The sequence below is a fragment of the Ochotona princeps genome, chromosome 10, assembly GCF_030435755.1.
Source record: "Ochotona princeps isolate mOchPri1 chromosome 10, mOchPri1.hap1, whole genome shotgun sequence".
NCBI lineage: Eukaryota > Metazoa > Chordata > Mammalia > Lagomorpha > Ochotonidae > Ochotona > Ochotona princeps.
The window spans coordinates 23,198,624-23,220,167 of NC_080841.1; the positions used below are offsets into that span (position 1 = coordinate 23,198,624).

General features: G+C 42.4%; 1 protein-coding gene across 2 annotated transcripts in view; it reads right to left on the minus strand.

Annotated features, from left to right (window-relative positions):
• PTPN14 (protein tyrosine phosphatase non-receptor type 14) overlaps window positions 1-21,544 on the minus strand; it is a 178,305-nt gene that overhangs the window by 79,806 nt on the left and 76,955 nt on the right. For both annotated transcript variants that reach the window (XM_004578645.4, XM_058669182.1), the window contains exon 3: window positions 15,964-16,133. In XM_004578645.4, the coding sequence (XP_004578702.2) occupies window positions 15,964-16,133 (170 nt within the window). The remainder of the gene's footprint in view (window positions 1-15,963; window positions 16,134-21,544) is intronic.

A 21,544-nucleotide genomic window follows, 5' to 3' on the forward strand; every position in this document is an offset into this window, starting at 1 on the left:
CAAGGCGTGAGCATGTGGACATGGGGGCAGGCGGAGGCTGGAGGGGACGATACAGCTCCAGGCAGAGGGAAGGGCAAGCACAAGGGTTTGTGGGACAGTGTATGATGGCGTGACCCTGAACGTGAAAGAGGCCACTACTGCAATGAGTGAGCAAGACAATGAGAGGCTGAGGCAACAGGAGACAGGCGAAGGCAGGAGCACGGCACAGACAGCCTCCAAGGCAACGGAACGACCATGACTGTGAGGAGGATGGTGGCACACCGGAGGCAGGTGCCAAGCACAGGAGCCACGCACACTGACACACACTTAAAAGGATGGCACTGGCTGTCACACGGACCCTGGACCGTAAGGCCCTACGATGGCAGCAGCAGGAACCCCCGATAGGGGAAACAACAGCAGACCGGACGAGAGGGAGCAGTGGACACAGAAGAAAGCATCCAAACGTTGGCGTATTTCAAGGGCTGTGTGTGCAGTGAGTGAGAGAACACTGTGGGATTTTCTGTCCGAGCAGCTGAAGTCAGACTCAGACTCAGACAAGGACTTCTCTTTGGAAACTGACAGGCTATTCTCAAAACAAATATATTTGGAAGTTTAACTACTGCTTTTTAGAAAATGATAACCACATCATCTTTCACCAAAACCTACAGCAGGTAGGAAATAAGAAAGGAAATACAGTTTGTATCCAGGGCTCCAGGAGAACCCAAACCAAGGGCCCTTCCCACATGTTCCCTCTTGTAAAACTGCCATGCTTTAAAAAAACAAAACAAAACAAAACAAAACACCAGCAACTCGAAGGCTAATGACATTAGAATAGTCTTTGTGGGACAACTTGCCCAGAAGACATTCAACAAAAGGACTGAGAAGCCAAACAGGTCTGTGTAATTAACAGTCGTTCATCCATGCATTTACTGCCACTCAAAGTGTGCCGTTTGGGGGCCTGGCACGACAGCCTAGTGCCTAATCCTTGCCTTACGTGCATCAGGATCCCATATGGATGAGCTTTTTCTCTGTCTCTCCTTCTCTGTATATCTGAGTTCCCAATAAAAATAAATAAATCTTCTTCTAAAAAAGTTCGCTGTTTTAATGAAAATGTATAGAGTGCCACTATCATCTTCATGCTGGTAAACCATTCTGTGTTCTTATACCTGTCACAGAGATGCAAACTTCAAATATTTCTTCAGTTTTTCATGCTCTTTCATTCTTTGAGACTTCATGAATTCTTCCATAGAGGCATGACTGTGCTTACAGACTGGCTGACATCTTCACAGAAGTCACAGATCACAGATTTTAGAATAAATCTGGACAAGGTAATTCAACAAGGGGTTCTGCCTGTGCTGGCAGACGGGAGAAAGACAGCATCCTCCTCCTCATCGTCCACCTTCTGGATGCAGGAACTGGCTCCCCCAGGGCCGGCAGCTCCTACACAGCACACAGGGCTGAAGCCAACACAGACACCCAAGGTTTCTGCTCCCCTTTAGTTGCTTCCTATCGCCTTCCAGATGACCTCAAGGACTTCAGCACTGCAAATTTCTTCTCCCTGGACACAATTTTTCTCTCCAAGCATAGTTCTCCCCACTTCCTACCTTCCACATTCATTTGCCAGTGAGCCCTTCTTACAGGTGGCATTACCTTGCCCTCTGTATTTCTAAGAACAAAACACTTACAGTCCCTGGGCCAGCTGGTCTTCTCATCTAAGAAGTCTGAATCACTTATCAAAATCCAATATGCTCTGATCAAAACCCCAATTCCAGGGATACCTCCTTGGGATGCCTCAATTTAGCTATGCCATGATAGCCAGGTTACTGATTGTTCAAACACCATTCTAGATGCTTCTGGGAATGTATTTTATATAGATGAGCGACATTATAATTTACAGGCTTTGAAATAAGAGAGATTACATCCTGCAATGTAGGTGAGCCTCTTCCAAACAGCCAAAGGCCTTAATAAAAAGACCGACTACCTCAAGGAGACTTGAGAGAAAGGCCTCTCTTTGGAAAGTGACAGGCTATTCTTTAACAAAATGAATCCAGAAGTTTACCTGAAGACTTAAACCACAACTCCTCCTTGGTCATGATCCTGCCACCAATTCTGCAGATTTTGGAATTGCCAAGCCACGATGACTCACTGAGCTAATTCCTGAAGATAAACTTCTCCCCCAATATACAAACACATGCCATTCGTTCTGCTTCTATGGAGATGCTGGGAGAATATGCCGCTGCAAAGCTCCTCCTCATTGTTCTATCCATGAATGCCATCTGTCACATACCAAAATACTGTTAAGTGATCAACTAATCGTCCCATAGTGTAGAAATGTGCTTTATACTTTGGAAATACTCAACAAACATGTAGAATGCATGCCTGCAGCTCAAAGGAGACAAAGGAAGTTCATAAGGCAGGAATGAAAAAGGGAGAGCGGATACTTCAAGTACAGGCAAAGACGAGGATGAGAAGCCCATGAAGCCTGAAGGCAATGAACGGCCTCAGCAGGCAAACAAGAAAGCATCAGGAAGAGACAGTCTTGCAATGGCTCAACTTCCATAGAAAAGACAACGAAGATTTTTAGAAAAAATGAGCAAAACAGTCTTAAGATGCTTACAGCTTATATGTATGCTATATTTCACAAATGGGTAGCATGCACACAAGTTACGAGACCAAATAACAGTAATGGTGTAGGTACCACTGTAGACGCAGCACCTCATTTACTAACCAACTTCCTGCTCACAGTGAACTCTCTTCAGGAAGACACTAGCCAAAGAGCTCACCCTCGGTCACACAACAAGCAGGTGGCAGGCCAGAATTCAAACCCAAGGGTGGATGATGCTAAAGTCTGCGCCTTTCACCACGTAATTCCTTTCAGGTCACAGGGGGCAGAGTGGGCTAGGAGACATATAACTGGAAAACCACAGGGCAAAATGATCAATGTAGGCCTTGAAAGCCACACAGAGGAAGCTCAAATCACAATTCTGTCACAAACGCACTCTGTGGCCTTGTGCAAGTTACTCAACTTCTCTGTGCCTCAGTTTCATATTCTGTGAATTCAGAATAACACCACTATCTTCAGAAACTATTGTAAAGACAGAGTTTACAACAGAGCAGGTTAGACCATTGCCTGTGACTCCGGCATCCCACGTATGCAAACTCAACTCCCGGCTGCCCCTCTTTTGATCTGGCAACCGGCAACTACACCTAGGAAAGCAGCAAAGAACCCTAAAGTGTCTGGGCCACTTCTGCCCACGTGAAGACCTGGATGAAATTACTGTTTCGTGGCTTTGGAACCAGGTTCCAGCCCAGGCCATTGCAGCCATCTGGGATGTGACCAGTAGACGGAAGATCTCTCTCTCTGTCTCTCTCCTTGTGTGTGTGTGTGTGTGTGTGTGTGTGTGTGCAGCAACTCTGCGTTTCAAATAAAACATATAAATCCTTTTAAAATGCATATATTCATCAAAGCCCTGCGCTAGACCATCCATAGGATGAGTGCTACAAATGTTCACAGCAGCACAATCCATAATGGTTCCCAACTCAAAACTAACCCAAATTCCTCAAGTATAGAACGGGTAAGCTGCAACATTCCTACAAGGCAATGTCATGTGGCAATGAACTATGCACAACAACATGGATGTTCTCTTGAAATGTTAATCAGAAAAGACAAAAAAAAAAAGCTGGTGATGTTCTGATTCTTAATCTAAGGACTGACTGGTAACACGGACATGCTCACTATGCAAAGATTCACTGAAATGCATCTGATGTTTGCTTTTATCTACACCTGTTACACTTCAAAAAGAAAAGAAAAGGTTTACCTTAAAAAAATGACTATTGGCATTAAGGTAACGACGTGACTCCAATCAGAAGTTTCTACCAAGGAAGAGAGCCGGAGAATGGTCAGGGTCTGGAGTAACAAATGATACAGCAACACAAATCTCTGTGGAGAACTCTTCCCTTTGTGACAGCAAAGGAATGTAGAAGCCACTTAAAGAAAAATGAGGTTATTCAGGGAAAGATTTCAGATCAAGAGCAGGCAGAAGGGAGATAACAGGTCATCACGGTCTGCTTTGCAGGTTAAGACAAGGACTGATTGAAATAACAGCTAAGTGTCCTGGTTACAGATGACTGATAACTCATAGCTCTCACTGCCACCCACCCAAAGGTGTCTGAAACAAGAACGTAACAAGCCAATGGGCTCCCGTGAATGCGTGCTTAAGAACAGGGCTGTACTTTGTGCATCCATCCAGTGCTCTGCACAAATGAGCAGTATGTGGATAATGACTGTGCTCGTCAGCAGCAAGTAAAATCAAGAATAAAATATAGGTGACAAAAAATCAGCATACATCTGACAAGAAATAACTTTTAAATGATAGGTGGTTGAGCTCAAAACAAGTACAACAAAAGGAAAATTTGAAAGGACTTGAGTTCCACCAGACTGGGGATTCGAACGTGAAGAGAATTGAATCAGAGCAGACAGTGTGGTGGCTGACACTGCAAAGAACACCTGTATCTCATACTGCCTGAGTTTGACTCCCAGCGCCATTTCTGATTCCAGCTTCCTGCTAATACACATGTGGGCAGCAAGAGGTGATGACAGGTCAATTACTTGGATTGCTCCTACCCATGTGGGAGACCTAGACTATGTTCTGGGCTCCTGGCTTCAGCCTGGGCCAGGCCCACTTGTTCTGGGCCTTTGCGTAGGCAACCTGGAGATGAAGAACTCTGTGTTTCTGCTTCTGTCTTCATGTCTTTCAAAGAAAGAAAGGAAGTGGACCGGAGATACAATACTGTGAAAGTCACCAAAAGGGATAGACTGGGAAGAGTCAGGAGGGGTGATATTGTCTAGCAGTTAAAAAAAAAAAAAGCCACCAGTTTGGACCAGTATCCTTTGGTAACAGTCAAGAAATCAATGTGAATCTAATTTCTTTCCCCAAGGATCCAAGAGAGAACAAACATAAAAAATGATAGAAATAACTGGTCAACCACAAGACAGCTGAACAGTAATCTATGGCCATTTTAAGGTGTATAGAACCCAGTTGTATATAAACTAAAATTGAAATGTCAATGAAGAAGTCACAGGATGTGGTTAAGAACTTGCATTTTTTTTAACATATTGGTTACTCAATACCAGGTCAATTAATTCCATAACGTTATAAATTGTTACTGATATGACAGGGCTTTTAATTGATCGGGATGATACTCTGCCAGCTCTACCTTCAGACCAGAGATGGTCTCCCCAACAAGCCGTTGAACTCATCTGGACAATAAGATGCTGGACTCTATGCTCGGTATATGCTTGCAAAGAAAGAATCTCAACTGAACTTGAACTGTGGTAATGCAACAAGGTGGAAGAATCCACCATGGGGGGAGGGGTTTTGGGAGGGGGGAATCCCAGTACCTATAAAACTGTGTCACATAGTGCAATGTAATTAATAATCAAAAATGAAAAAAAAAAAGAAGTAACTGGTCAATGGATTAAAAGGAAAGAAAAAACAAAAAAGTCAGAAAAATTTATTCCAGTGCTAAAAGAAGAAATATTAAATAGTAAGCAGCAAAAAGGTGTAAAGTGTTTGTGGTTAATTTTTGTCATAGGAAAAAAAAGCATGATCAAAAACAACATTCAAGGAGCATATAACAACCAGCTATTAAAGTGCTGAGATTGGGTTCCTTGAGCAACTTTCCAACATAATGGTTTATAATATTACTTACTATAAAGTTCTGTGTTCCTTAAATGAAAAGTGTAAAAGGGGAGGATCAATACAATTCCTAAGTATGAGCTCCCTTCATAATCTCACGCAAACCTTACCTTGGATAACTAAACAGGAAACATCTATTTGATCCCCCATGATGAAGGCCTAGATTGCTTCTTCCTCATTTATTTCAATGCTAAGTAATGACACATACGTGTGTATATATGTACGTCATGGGTTAAAAAAAGATTGAATACTGTCACTCGAGTGTGTGTAAGTTCAGGCAAAAAAGTACCATAAAGTAAAATTTTAAGATGTCCACAATTCAACCATTCTATAGATGTTTAAAGCTCTGTGTATATTTCTAATTGTATTTTGGTTATAACTACACAAGACCATAAATTGGTCAAAAACCATATTAAATCAGAAAGCAAAAAATGTGCATTTTAGAAAGGAAAAAGTATTACCTACTTAATGGCTAAAAAGACATCCATGACGTCCCCTGAGAAAAAGCTCGACACGCAAACCAGGTGTAAAGAATACGTATCAGTGGAATTTTCCAACTTCCTGTGGATGAAACATTTTAAGCCTTTTTTACGTAAGACCAATTTTTGTGTGTGAAAGATTGGCACAACATGAGTTCTCAGGACAATATTTCCAGATCTGTGAACAGGAGTCAGCACCTTATAAAGCCATGGATATGTTCATGCACACGAACACAGCACACACACCATGTCTCAGTGCATAGCAAGAAGGTATCACAGAAACTTGTCCAGAAAATTAGAATAAACACAACTACAGTTAATCCTCTATAATGGAAATTTCTCTTTTTTAATTGAATATGTTATGTCAGTGGCTGGGTGTTGGAATACTCTATGAACTCACACAGGAATTAGTATCTTTCTTAAACAGCCAGATCATGAAAAGGAATTTCAATGTTCTTATAACTTGTTTCTAAACCTGCCCATGGTTTCATCCTATGCTTATCTGCATGCAACACAAATTATCAGAAAATAGCAATAAATCATTGAAATCAGTTCAGTGGATATGTTAAATATTACATTATGAAGAATTTACTATGCATTATGAAAGTTTAAAAAGCTAAAATATTCTGAAAAGAGAAATGTAATCAAACTCATCAAACTTCATAAAGAATCCTGGATTCTCTGTTCTGCTCATTCTAGAAACACCCAGGGAACTGCTCACCTTTCGTAAAGTGATGAACACCACACGTCTACACTCTAACTTCATCAGCTGAAGTCAGCTTTTTCAAACTTGGCCACTTTTTAATTTCTTTGCAGATCCCCCAAACGTATCATGCCAACCTATAACCCTGAACTAATGAAATCAACACTAGCACAGCTGAATGCCCAACAGCACATTGTCCCCTGAAAGTCAGAATCACCTATGACACTCACTGAAAACATCTTTTGATTCAAGAATCCTACAGAAAGGTACAAAATAAGTCGCTTTTCAGGCCCAGAGCAGTAGCTTACTGGCTAAAGTCCTCCCTTAAATGCACTGGGATCCCTTATGAACGCCAGTTCATGTCCCATGGCCCTGCTTCCCATCCAACTCCCTGCTTGTGGCCTGGGAAAGCAGTAAAGGACAGCCCAAAGCCTTGGATCCTGCAACTGTGTGGGAGACCTGGAAGAAGCTCCTGGTTCCTGGGTTCGGATCACAGCAGCTCAGGCCATTGTGGCCACCTAGGGAACGAATCATTGAACAGAAGATCTTCCTCTCTGTACATCTGACTTTCCAATATAAAATATTAATAATAATAAATAAATCTTTTTTTAAAAGATTGACCATGACATACAGGATTTAAGGATCACGCTTGGGTGAAAACAAACAAGGGGATCTTGATGCCTTTGGTTTGTTTTTTCACTAACTGTCAATCACAAACAGCCTGTCATCCCCTTAAATAATCTTTCATTGGAATCTGTTGATCTTTTCAGATGACACCCTCTTCAAGTTACAAGTACTGTGAGATTAGCATCGGGTCAGCCTGGCCTGGCCTGGCCTGGCCTGTGGCAGCCAATCTGGTTTCTGTATTCTAAACAGCTGCTGGGCCATCTGTGCAGCTCCAAGGGCAGGCCCACTCAGCTGATACCCCTCAGCCTGCTAAGCACAGGACACAAGGCCAGCTTGGGCACCCTATGGCGGCCCTCCTTATGTGTGGACGTGGGGAACAAAATAGGCAAAATTCTTAGGAAATGGGTGGGAACTTCCTGCGACACTCACCGAACGTTTTGAAAAGCCCTAATATGCATGGATTTCAAAAAATTTCTTGTACCACAATAAAGGTATTTTTTTTTTACTTTCACTTGCCTGTAACTATTTTTTGTATATATTTATGACAACACAAAACTTTCATTTAACCTCTTTGTTTTTGCAACCCCACCTTTGGGAAGTGCTTGAGAGGGTAAAGGTCAAACCTGAAGTTCTCTTCAATGGCATTAAATCCTTTGTCTTTGGAGGGAGTGATTCTGGGTTTTGGAACGCATGAGACAATTCCAAATGCGCACTCTATACATCTAAAGAGTCTTAGAGAACTTACCGTCTATGGTAACACTGTACTGCTTTAACTTGGCTAAGCTGAACTACAATGTCCCAGGATACTCTTTCACGTAGGTTTCTGTTGAGTGTGGGACAGAAACTTTACATGACTAACACAGAGTAAGCACCCCTTCTCTGAAATGTTTGGCATCAGAAATGTTTCGGATGTTGAACTACTTAATGGTTGAGCACTTCAAAAGCTCCAAAATCTCTTTCCAGTTGGGAGTTCAGATGTTTGGAATAGGGATACTCAACCTCTCTGACCAGTTTCCTGGGGGATGTAGCAGTTCCTCATCAGCTTCTACTGTATCAACTAACGCGTTACTCCAACAGCCATGTGCTGAACGCTGTGACAGGTGCTTTCTAAGCTAATCCTCCCAACCCTGCTTGCATCATCTCCTGACTAACCACAGACACTGGACCGGGAGGATGTCTTCAGACTTCACCTTTGCACCCCTGCTGTTACAGAATTTGATTCATATGCTATATTATTTCCTTGAAAAATCAATCCTAAAAACTATTTATTTGCTAATTCTAATGATTATTTAAAATACACAGCAGTATTCTAACAGAGGCATAACTTGCATTCAAATTCTCCATTAGCATTCTCATTTTTTCTCCATCATTTCACAGTTGATCATTTATTTAAAAAGCGCCGAACTACAGACCTTCTCGAGATTGTCCTGGACTCTCTGGGCTCCTTACTTATGTCAGCACTCTAAGCGTCTTTTCTACCTTCTTCAAAACATGTGCACTAGCCAAAAACACCCGCGGCTCACACTGTTAATTCAAGTATTAACATATCTCATCAGTATGTTACTGGAAATCCTCTGTGTAACAGTAAGCACATTTTTACGCTGTTAGGAAGCAGGCAAATGGCTACTCACTCTCCCCAGCGGCAAGCACGAGACTGACAGCTGACCATGGACTCGAGTTCTGCGGTTGCCAACTGAAGTGGGTTGCAACACACCTGTTATAATTACCCCAGTGCTTTACACACAATACACCAGAAAGCAGTATCACTATTTCACAGTCAAACCTGATAACCTGATATCCACCGACACCTTTCTACCATTTATTTCCAATGTCTCAATTTCCAGCTCTTTGCTCTTCACCCTTCTGAGTGTCAGCTGAAAGCTTGGCACTTTCATTAGGTACTCAGGGCTGGAGATCATTAATAAAATGCTTAATAAAACCCATTTTTACTTCCAATCTCCACCAAGAATAAAGGACTCCATTCAAAGAACGGCTGGTTTCCCCCAGACTTCGTTTCCTTTGTCTCAAACACTTCCTTCTCTTTGACACAACTCATCCGATCCAACTGCACAGTGTGTCTTAGCTGTTCACAGGGGAGGGGAAAGTAGGACCAGTAAAGATCTTTTAAAGTTTAGACAAATGCAGTCGAGGATGGCCCAAGGCCTTAGGACCCTGCACCCATGTGGGAGGCATGGGAGACCCGGAAGAGGCTCCTGGCTTCAGATCGGCGCAACCCCAGTCATTGCAGTCATTCGGGGAGTGAATCATTGGACAGAAGATCTTCCTCTCTGTATATCTGACTTACAACACAAAATAAATAAATCTTTTTTTAAAAAGTGGATGTCTTTTAAAAGATTCCCTAAAGCACAGCTTGCATGTTAAAAATGAAAAACATTGCTTCCCTAGCTTGTTTGTCCCCTCCCACCTGTTTATGAAAAACAAGCCCTTCAGTGTAGCATCACCATATTCAATGTAGCCTTTGATTTAAAAAAATGTTGGAAATTAATCCATGCTGCATTACAAATCTTTATTGTTTCATGGCTTGAACGCAGCATTTTCTGTCTTGGAATGCAGTACTAACAAAGAACATTTGGAATCAATGAATGAGCCTTTGAAAATCAAAGACTTCTTGAAGGACAAAATCAGCTCCCTTAAGAAAATGCTGTTTTCAAAAAAGCTCAACAGAAACACATTATCTGTGCATTTGAGAAGTTCCAAATAGACTGTTAAATGCCAATAAGTTAACCATATTTCTAATAAATGTAGACTTTAATAGGAAATTATGACTTAATTAGTACTTGATATCTTAGGCTATTAGCTGTTTAACCACCAAAAAGTCATTTAAATAAAACAGTACTGTTTGATATCACAAAAAAAAAAAAAAAATGCCAATAAGTACACATGAACCAAGTGATTAAAATACGAGAGTCAGGGCTAAGAGAAAAAAAAAAAAAAAAACGGTGACCGGTCCACCAGCAGGGAGCTAGAGGGTAAGTGGAGCAGCTGGGACACAAACTGACACCCATAAGGGATCTCAGCAGATGCAAGGTGAGAATTTAGCCACTAGGCTATCGAACCAGGCTCTGGCAACAAGGGTTTTAAAGGCGAGTTCAAATAAATCTCCTATATAGCAACCTGATGGAAATGAACGAACGCTGTTTGGAGGTACGCTCTTTGGGGGAGGGGGAGGAGAGCTGGACATTTAAATTGATCATTCTTACTCTTCTAGTGACTGGCCGAGTATCTAATGTGAAATTGATGCTTAATAAGGATTGAAATTTTTTAAATGTAATAAAAACTAGCATTGTAAGTTTAATTCCACCTTAGGGAAAGCAAATCTTTCTTCCTCCCAGGTTCCTGTGTTTGTGACAATCATTTCCCTCTCGTATTAGAATATACCACACAGAATGTGTGAGATTAGATCCAGGGTCCATTTTATCTTAAAATATCTGAAGTATATAGAGAAATAACTCTATTCTCAATAACCCCCAGAGAAAGAACAAGATCCTCTTCACTAGCTGGAGCTGGCCAAGAGCGGATTTGCCAGTGTCAGCAAGTTATATTATCCATGGGAAATTGATGCTAAATTTTAAGTCTCTCTTGAAGGGAGTCCCTATGTCCCAGCCCATGGGTAAATATTAAATATCCATTAAAATGACATTTCAAAATAATAAGAGGACTATAAGAACCAGAGAAACAAACAAAGGATGCTGTAAAGGGAAATGGAAACACTACCATAATTAGAGCTTTTCACGAGACAATTTAAACACTGGTTGAACAGTAACTTCTTTACAACAGCACCCAAGGCAGCCAGCAGGAGTCTAAGAGGGAAAAGCCCCGGAATTTACAAGAAAGGGAAGGCGAAGAAAGCTTTTTCAGGTCACTGGAACTATTTCCTGAATCCCAATTAAACACAATGTTCTGCGTGAAACAGCACCAGAGTTCTTTGCAGGAATGCAGAGCTTCACCTCACCTGGTCATGCCATCAACATGCAACAAACCCGAATGTGTCACTGAAGGAAAACTCCCCATTACAATCTAAAACATAGCACGCTGACTCCTGCATCACTCACCATCTCCAAAGACCGTACTTACCCTCCCTATAAGGTACCTACACTGCCCAAAAGCACAGCTTTGAAGGTGGGCACCCACTCCTGGCTGCCCTGTCAGTTCTTTCCAAACAGGAGCTGCCTACAACTTCAGTGAAGGCACATACAAGCCCATCTGCAGGTGAAATTGTTTAAAAGTCTTTCTGATAATGACTGGTAAGAAGTGCAGCTTGGCACTAGACTACAAGAGAGCCTTGTGGCACAGGATTTTAGAGAATGGCCCCAACTGCACGGGACCATGGTGACCATGACATTCAAAAAATGCCCAAGTGGCTCCATTTACACACAGGTTCCTTGTGATGTAGTTGAGAAGGCAGCTCACCAGGAGGAACTGAGATCGCCAGCCTCTCCGTGCAGCCCCACCAGTGCCACCCAAAGCCCTACACCATTTCCATGCAGCTGAAAATTGCAGCTTCCACAAAACTGCTGCTCAGATCCATCACTGACCCCAAATGTCCAACACAGTTGCCTGTTGCACCCCCATAATGACCTTTAATTCACTCTAGATTTACAATAAAATTACCATGGCTGACACTCCTACCACCATCAAGCTCCTCATGTCATGATACTTCCAAGATTAACCCCAGCAAAAAGCAAAGGAGATGGACAGTGCTGAACCCCTTCCCCAAACTATGTGCCTTATGATCCGTCCATTAAACCCTGTCCTAGACACCACCTTTCATGCCTCCAGATGACATAAAATGATAAATCTTGGCAAGCATAGCTCCTTAGCACAGGCCCACACTCCTTGAGTATAGATTATCAGCATTAATATAAACAAATCCTGTTTCTCTGCTCACCTTGATGTCCACATCATTCCTGAATTCCTTGCTGTGTCAGAGACAAGCATCCAGGTCCAGATGTCATAGTATGGCACTTGGAACTGGTCCGATAGACCTGGGGTCTCCTCTAATGTATAACAGTGGACCAAGACTCCTTGGCCAAGGGAGTGACTACATTGCCCAGAACACTAACTGTGTTATGTTAACTCTGTCAAGTGCTCACCTCGATGAGAGTGGACAGCATTGCCTGAAAAGGTACACCAGGAAATGTTATCTGCCTTCAGAAAGATAAGCAAAAGTGTCTCTGCACTGAACAGTAGTAATGCGAAGACTGGTAAAAAGAAAAATGCGTTCTGGTAAAAAGTGGACCAGAATTGAACATTTAAGAAACCACATAGGTACTCATTAATTAACATGGAAGCCTAAACTCAACTTCTCAAAAATTCCTTTTCCCTTTTCTAGTTTTCTCTTCAATATTGAAGAAAATGAAAGAGGGACTTCCTCACTTGAGGACAACTTGGAAAAATCCCAGACCTAAACTAAGAGCAGCAATCTTGGCTAGCACTTTTCTGGCTTCCCCTAACTATTATTAAGTATGCTTCTGTTTGACAAAAAATTTCTCCACTTCTCACAGGCCATCATTTTTCCTTTGGGATCTAGACAAACCTAAAAAACCATGTGTTTATCAAGAGCCTGTTGCTACGCAAATCATTAAAACACATTACAAGAATCTTTCCTTTGAGTTAAGAAGAGAATATAAACGGAGGTGGAGATGAATTGCTAGCAAGAATCCCTTTGCTGAGCAACAACAAAAAAATCTGGCAAAGTAATATGAGAAGCAAAGCAAAATGGGAAAAAACTGTGGTGGTCCCACGCCTTGAGTCATTTTAACCAGAGAAAACCGCCCTTTCCAAAGTGCCGGGGTAACACATCTTACAGTTTGGAGTGGGGTCAAAAGCTCAGTGGTTCTTAATCTCTTGAAATCCTATGGTTTCATGACTCATCCTCCATCTGTCTACTAGTGTGTTCTCTGCACCAGTTTATTTTTTCACGCTTCTGTAATAATACAGGGGATTTTCCCCTTTGTGTTTCTACTCCTGTGTGAATTCTCCTTTCAGCATCTTTTGTCTCCCTAGTCTTGAGAGGGGCTGGATTGTGTTTCTTGAAGGGTGCACCAGCAGGTTCCCTCCCTGCGGAAGACATCTGCTCCTCAGAAGTCTCAGCCATCAGAGCAGATGAAGCACCGGATGCCAAGGTAACGTCAAAGAGCCAGTGCTTCTCCCTTTCCTGCTTGGAACTTCACTATTCTAATCAAGTCAGTTGCCTTACTAAACACTTTGCAATCAACACCACCCTCAGAGGGTTTCTTTTCTTTTTTTGGTTGTGTTATTCCTACAAATGCCCATGGGTGGGACTGCCTGGGGACTAGAGGGGAAATATCTAAGGATACCTTCTTCTTTTTCAGTGTTGTGTGCATCTTCATCCACATAACACAGCCTTGCACTTTAACTCCAGACTGTGAGTGCTATGGAATCTGTTTTACTCTCAAACAGGAGTAGCCAAACCAAGGCAAACATGTGTTGGGTGAAAACAACTTTGGTTGGCTGCAGATAAAGGCTTATTTTTAAAACACAGATGGCTGAATGGTTGCAGCCTCCAATGGGCTTCCCACAAATCAAAGGCAGATTTCTATTCCTAATCTATGTAAATGCCTTACTCTGGAGCATCACAAAGACTGAGTGTTTTGTGTCAGACATGGCATCCCAGGTGCTCTCAGAGATGCCAAAGCCCTTTGCCGCCTGGGATGACTGGGCAACAGTGGATGACAGGTGACTTAATCATTAACCTGCTCCTAATGAATGTTGTCGGGGCCTCCTGTGAAACATTCCGCTGGAATCCTGCCCCACCACTAGGGCTTCCCTCAGCAGCTCTGCCTGGAAGGCAGTTTCACCATCCAGTTCAGACTTCAGATGTTTCCAGAACCCTCCAAGAATGTTGGGCCAGAGTCCCCAAAACATCCAAGTTCTGCTCATCTGTACTACCAAACTCAAGCATTTAAAAACATTATTTTGTCCAAATCAGGCCTCCTTCACTCTCCTACAGCCCAGACAAGCTTTGTGGGTGGTCTTCAACCTTCCCAAAGTATTTGAATTTTTTCTTTCTCCTGCTATCAGCCTTCATTCCTTTATTTCCAACATGTTTTTCTCTTGTTTCCCAACCTAAGCTTTTTACTGGTTCTGACACTTACTGGTACGTCCTAGCTTTAGGACCCTTATTTTTAAGGCAACAAAAATTCCTAAAACACTGTGGGGCTTTGAGGGGGTACCCTCACAGGACTCCTCCTGCTAAACCAATTATTTCTTTAACTTTATTTTTTTTTTTTTTTGGAAAGGCAGATATACAGAGAGAAGGAGAGATAGAGAGGAAGATCTTCCGTCTGATGATTCACTCCCCAAGTGGCCACAAAAGCCGGAGCTGTGCTGATCCAAAGCCAGGAGCCAGGAGCTTCTTCCAGGTCTCCCACACGGGTGCAGGGTCCCAAGGCTTTGAGCTGTCTTCGACTGCTTTACCAGGCCACAAGCAGGGAGCTAGATGGGAAGTGGAGCTGCAGGGAGATGAACCAGTGCCCAAACAGAATCCAAGTGGATGCAAGGTGAGGACTCAGCCCCTAGGTTACCACTCCAGGCCCAACAACTATTGATTTTACAAAAGAACACAGAAGTCAATGACATCCTTACTTCAGAAATTTAAAGTCTGAAACACCACAACTGATGAGCAAGCGGTGCTCCTCCTTCTAAGGATGTCACTGGTCTGAATGCCATGACCCAATTAAAAGATCAAGAGTAGTGGATACTGGAAATACCCACTGAATGTGAAGACTCAACAGATAGTTTTGTAAAACTACTGTTTGGTGAACTGTACAACACAAAGATGAACATGGCTTCATTTGCTGATCACAGAATATCAAAACTTTGTGAACTCATCAAATTCCCTGCTTTGTAAATGAGAGAGAAAAATATCATTTCAAAGGTTCGGCAGGATAGAAACCCTACCCAAGTCTCCTCTCATTTAAGCCAGGGCAATCAAAACTCGCGTCACCACATTTTCCTCCTGACATACTGTCATCTTTAGTGACTTTCCCAATCTTCCAATCCAGACTCTGCGATTTCACTCTGCTGGGAGATATTTTGAGCAAACAAATGGACACAACAACATTGGGTAGTTCCTTTCCTACTAAATTCTAGGATTTAATTACTTACATTCTACCAATTTAATTTTAATCTGTGTTCAACTAATACCCGAGGATTGCGAGTCACAAAACTCTGCCTTACTGATAGGAGCTTTAGGAGTTCAACCAAAATTCAAAAGCTGCATAGCTCCAAGTAAACAATTCCCTGCTCCGCCCCCCACTACCTACACACACACACACACACACACACACACACACACACACACACACACACACACACACACACACACACACACCCTTAAATCAGCCATCTCATCTGCTTCTTTGGAAGTCTCACAGTTAGTCCACACCCTCATCTGGAATGCAGGGGGGAGGTGGTGGGGAAATGCACCTACCTTGTGGCCTCTTGTTGAAGCCATGACACATTTGGCACATAGAACATGACTCCAAAGAAAAGCAAAGGCTCATTAGCGAATTTGTCCAGATGTTTCTTCAGAGGTTTCTCCAGCTCCACCCATCGTGCTTGCTGGCTCTTGCTGAGAAACCAAAGGCCAAAGTAGTGCGTCTAGATGAAAGGATAAAATAGCATCAGTTCATTCTCACCACAAGCAACACAAGACCACACAGAAAACAAGACTTGGTCTTGGCTTCCCCAGCCCCTACACAAAGACTTGGCTTTTATTTTAACTTTGGGGCAAATTAAAACAGAAACAAAAACCAAAAAACACAACTGTGTTCACACCATGCCAAGCCTGCACTGAGCATGAAGATGCAGCACTCCCTTCTGTCACTAATGCCTGTGCAGGTGGGTCCTGGTAGAGGAAGCAGCATGCAGGGTGAAGACTGGTGTTGATCTGTTTCTAACACGTGAAGGCTGGCTTTGTCTGAATACATCAAGCTCTCACATGGCACGTGCTGGCAAAGGTCAATGCTGTTCTCATCCCTGCTGCAAAGAAATGTATCACTCACCCCTAAGATAAAACTTTCTAACTGGAAGAGTGTGCACTGTAAAACTGCTTTGTATAGTATCAGATCTCAAGAGAAATTTTATTTACTCTTTTTGAGTTTCAATGAAATACTTTAAAACCCTCACCCTCTACCACTTTATTATACATGAGCTGCAGCAAATCTCTCCTGGTATCCAGCTCTGAGACTGGAAGGATCTCCTCTTCACAGCTGCCACAGGAGCCCCTGGTGGCACCTCTTGGCACATGATGGTGGGATTTGATAGATGAAAGTGCGATTTTCACCCTTAGACTGGAAGCTTCAAACAGTTTAGTTTTGAACAACATGCTAAATGATTAAAACAGGTACTTTAATGCACCCAATCCCATCTTTATATTAATTCATGCTAGGATTTCAGGATTAGCACAACAATCACAAAAAACCATATCACTGCTTTTGAAGATTCTTTTCTATTTCAATTACACCCTAGAATAGGTTATAGCACACCTGGAAAACTGTCTTCAAAAGAATGTTTGCGGTACAATGTTTAATTTACAAAGCTCTTCTCTGTTTTTAAACATTGGTTTTATATTTTGAAAGGTAGAATTCCATAGAGAGGGACATCTGAAGACAGAGGTCTCCCATCCACTGGTCCATGCTACAAAAACGCCACGAGCTTCTTCCAAATTTCCAACGTGGGTGCACGGCGTGTGGCCACCTGTACCATCCTCTGCTGCTTCCCAGGTACATTAGCAGAAAGCCAGATCCAGAGTTGGGCAGCCAGGACTCAAACCAACGCCCCCATGAGATTTCAGAGTTGCAAGAGGGGCTTAACCCAGCAAGCCACAAAGCTGCAATCCAAAGATATTTTTACATCAATATTGCCACTCCAACTGGCCATCCCCTCAATATTACTCATTTCCCTCTGGGCCTTGAAATAAACTTACTGGTGAAGCTGTGACTCGTCTTTACCAGCAAACCAGATGTATCCTTGCCTACATAAAACCATATACCTGGATGCTTTCATGAACATTTTAAATAGCTTTTCTCCATATTTCAAAAAGGAGCAAGTTCACATGAGCAATCTGCATTTCCCAAGCAAAGTGGCACCCAAGGTCATACCTCTACCAACTTAGTACAAAACCACTAGCATTGATTCTGGCTTCAGTGAGCCCCTAAATTGTTCCAATGTGAGGGAAGGACTGGAAGAACTGTGGCTGAATCCAAAGGAAACAGGCTTTAAAGCCAGTGCAGCTCCCAGTTTTGGCGTTCACTGTCTCAGCAACTTCATATTGAGGTCCCTGCACTCTCGTATGTAAAATGGGGAAGATGATAAGATTCACTCACAGCATGGATGGAACAGAAATGAAATGACATTTGTCAGCCATGTGCCTTCTGTCATACTCGTTGCTTCAGTTACCAACATCAGCATCATCGCTAGTACACGAAAGCAAACAACTCCTAATCATCTTTTTGTTGGCACTACTGGCATTCTCTGTGAACGACGGAATAGCAACACAATGTTAACTGGAAAAGTGGGTGAGAGAAATACAGACAAAAGTAGAAACTGGACCATCTACAGACAAAAATGGAAACTTAAAGTGTATACAGAAAATAACCACAAAGCAGTACCTACCCTCAGATCTTCTTGCAAGTTTCACATCATTTTGATTCCGTCCTGGGAATCTATGATCTAAGCTTAGGCTAACCATTTTGGGTTTTGTTCTTAAGATTTACTTTTTTGAAAGGCAGATTTACAAAGAGGGAGAGAGGTGGAGGAGGCAAGAGAGATCTTCCATCCATGAGTTTACTCCCCAGAGGGCCAGAGATAGGTCAGAACTTCACCTGAGTTTCCCACATGGCTGCAGGGGCCCACAAGTGTGGGCCATCTCTCTGTTCCCCCAGGTCATCAGCAGAGAGCTAGATGGGAAGTGGAGCAACTGAGACTGAAACTGGAGCACAGATGGGAGGCTGGTACTGCAGGCAGTGACTTGATCTGATATGCCACATTGCTGGTTCTTAGGCTAACCTTAAAATGAGGTAATGTGTAGCAATTTCATCAAGGTTTATCAAGAAGCATCCAGGGTATTTCTGAGTTACACTGAATTCCTCTGTGGAACATGGTACTTATAAACAAGCATCCCACTGTATTTGGGTGACTACCAGTGAGACTGCTTAGAACGAATGAGCAATATATGTACATGGTTTAACATGCCAGGTTGCTTCAATTAAGAGTAAAGGAAGAGTATGCTTCACAAGCAATCGCTTAACCAATTAACCGGCTATATTATCTTTCACTAAATGTCCTTTTGGCATTTTGGCAATATCTTTATGGTTTGTACTTCATTTGAATTATAACATTTGTCATAATCAGTAACATTCAAATTGCAAAGGGCTCACATAAATCACATACACATTTCACAGTTTACTTTGCAAAAATAAACTACTATTGGTATTGCTCCTACACCTTTTGAAGGCTAACATTTTAAATTTCCTTTTCGCATTCCCACCCGTACAGATCACCAAAGCAACATTCTCCCTAAGAAATTACCCACAGAAAGAACATTCCATAGCACACACACATGTGTGCACATGCAGGCACACAACAGACATGAATGTGCATACATATATATGTGGAAAAGGAACATGATGAAGTACAAGTACATAGTAATATGGTATCTTGAGTGACAGCATTATTACACAGCTCCAGATAGCACAGCAAATCATGTTTGGTGAAAAATCCTAATTTGCGGCATCGGACTTTCTGATTGTTCCACCACGGCATTTCGAAAGGACACAGTATTGCAAGAGTGACTCACCATGCGACTTAAGAAATGCAGTTTCCAGCCCAGGGCAGAATCGAGGGGGCAGTTCACCTGGGAGCCCTTTTACAAGGGCTGAGTCTGCTGGTCCAGCAGAAGGTAAATCATGCATGAGCTCGCCGTGCGCACACAGTGCTGTGGTCCATCTCCAAAGCCATCTTCTTTCCTAGTTCTACCCCTGGCTAAACAGTGGAAGCGTCCTACACATTTATCCTGCCCAATCACACAATGCAGCTGATTCCTGCTCTGCTGCCAAAGAGGAAGCAGACTCAAGAGCCTGAGCATTCACCAAATCTAACAGGTACATCCCTCCACTTCCTGCAACGGCACAATCTCATCAAGTCCAGCTGACTGCACGTTGGACCTGTTCATAACTGACTTGCCACTTTAAACGCAGCTCAGATTTGGAAGCTGAGCTTAACTGCTAAGTATAGCCAAATGGTAACATGCTGGATGACTCCAAGCAGAAGCCCGCTCCCACATGACCCAGAGGGTCTCCCCGCATTACCTGAGCCAACACCTGAGACAGGCCCATCTAGTCTTCACAGCATCTCTCAGTAAGGTATAAAATCTTGTTTCTCCCTCAAGTTTTCTTAAAACTACAGCATACAGCTCTGGGCCATGAGCTCTTCAATGAGATTATTGCAATGATGACAAGACAGAGAACCAGCTCTCAGGAAGAGAAACTGCACCTTTGGTGCAATTATCAAAACTGCACCATGACCAATCAGTACAGGCAGAACCACACTAAAATGTCACTTTCACAAGAGTAGTTTCCTGGTTCATTTGGCTTGAGGTTTTTGCTTTTTAACAAAGGAAGCACACACACACACACACACACACACACACACACACTAAAAATCTACTAGTTTATTTAATGGCAGATTGATGTGCAAATAGTGTCAAAGTGTCCCTGTGGGTATTATGAACAGATTCTAAAGAATAAATGTCTGGGGGCTCTGCAGCGTGGGCTAGTGGCTAAGGTCCTCGCCTTGAGCCCATATGGCCGCTGGTTCTAATCCCGGCAGCTCCACTTCCTCTCTATCTCTCCTCCTCTCAGTATATCTGACTTCGTAATGAAAATAAAATAAATCTTAAAAAAAAAAAAAAAGAATAAATGTCTGGGCCCAGCACAATGGCTCCATGGCCTAAATCTTCACCTTGCAAGTGCTGAGAACTCATATGGGCGCCCATTTGTGTCTGAGTATTCCACTTTCCACCCAGCTGCCTGCTTGTGACTTGGGAAAAGCAGGAGAGGATGGCCCAAAGCCTTGGGCCCCTCTAACCATGTGGGAGACCTGGAAAAACTCCTGGCTCCTAGCTTTGGCTCAGCTCAGTTCATACCACTGTGGTCATCTGGGAAGTGAAGCAGTGGATGAAAGATTTTTCTGTCTCTTCTTCTCTACATAAATCTGATCTGTCTTTCCAATAAAAATAAATTTTTACAAAAACACAAAAAGAATAAAAGCCTTTAAAAATAGAAGCAGGGAGAACAAGAGTATAAAGTGATTATCCCTCTAGTGTTTGCTCAATTTTACTGTAAACCAAAGCTGCTATAAAAAAAATAATAAAGTCTACTGAAAACTAGTTTGGGATGTTGTCAATTTGTTTTTTCACTTGAGATATTATCCCACACATTAGCTAATAATAGGAAAAGATTTTTCTCTTTTTTTCCAGTTTTGTGACCAATGCAAGGCTTTAATGCCATTTCTAAAGGTAACAGATGCAGTCTTGATCATTAAGAGAAACTAAACCCGCAATGTTCCTGTAAGCATTCCGAAGAGCTAGTCACTCATAGGCAGAAGCTCGAAGCATAATAGGCAGCCTGTCTCACCCAGTATTTCAGTCATAAATTAACAGATTTGGACTGTCTCCACACAATATACATAGGAGTCACATACAAGCATTCTAACTGGCACTGAGGCATGGAAATTACCTCAAATAATGGCCATAAGCAGACTCTGAAACAACACTTCACGTAGTGCAGTCCAATGGCTTCAGAAAATAAACCATTGTGTAACAGCTGGATAACCACAAAAACAAAGTGCCTCTACTTGATAGGCCTGGGACTTCTATACCCGATACGTCTATAATAACAACGGCACATCCCATTGTTTACAGTCAATCTCTTCATGAAAATACAGGAAAAGAAAAAAAGAAAATGCAGGAAAAGAAACTACATAGTAACACAGACTACATTCTAAGGCTG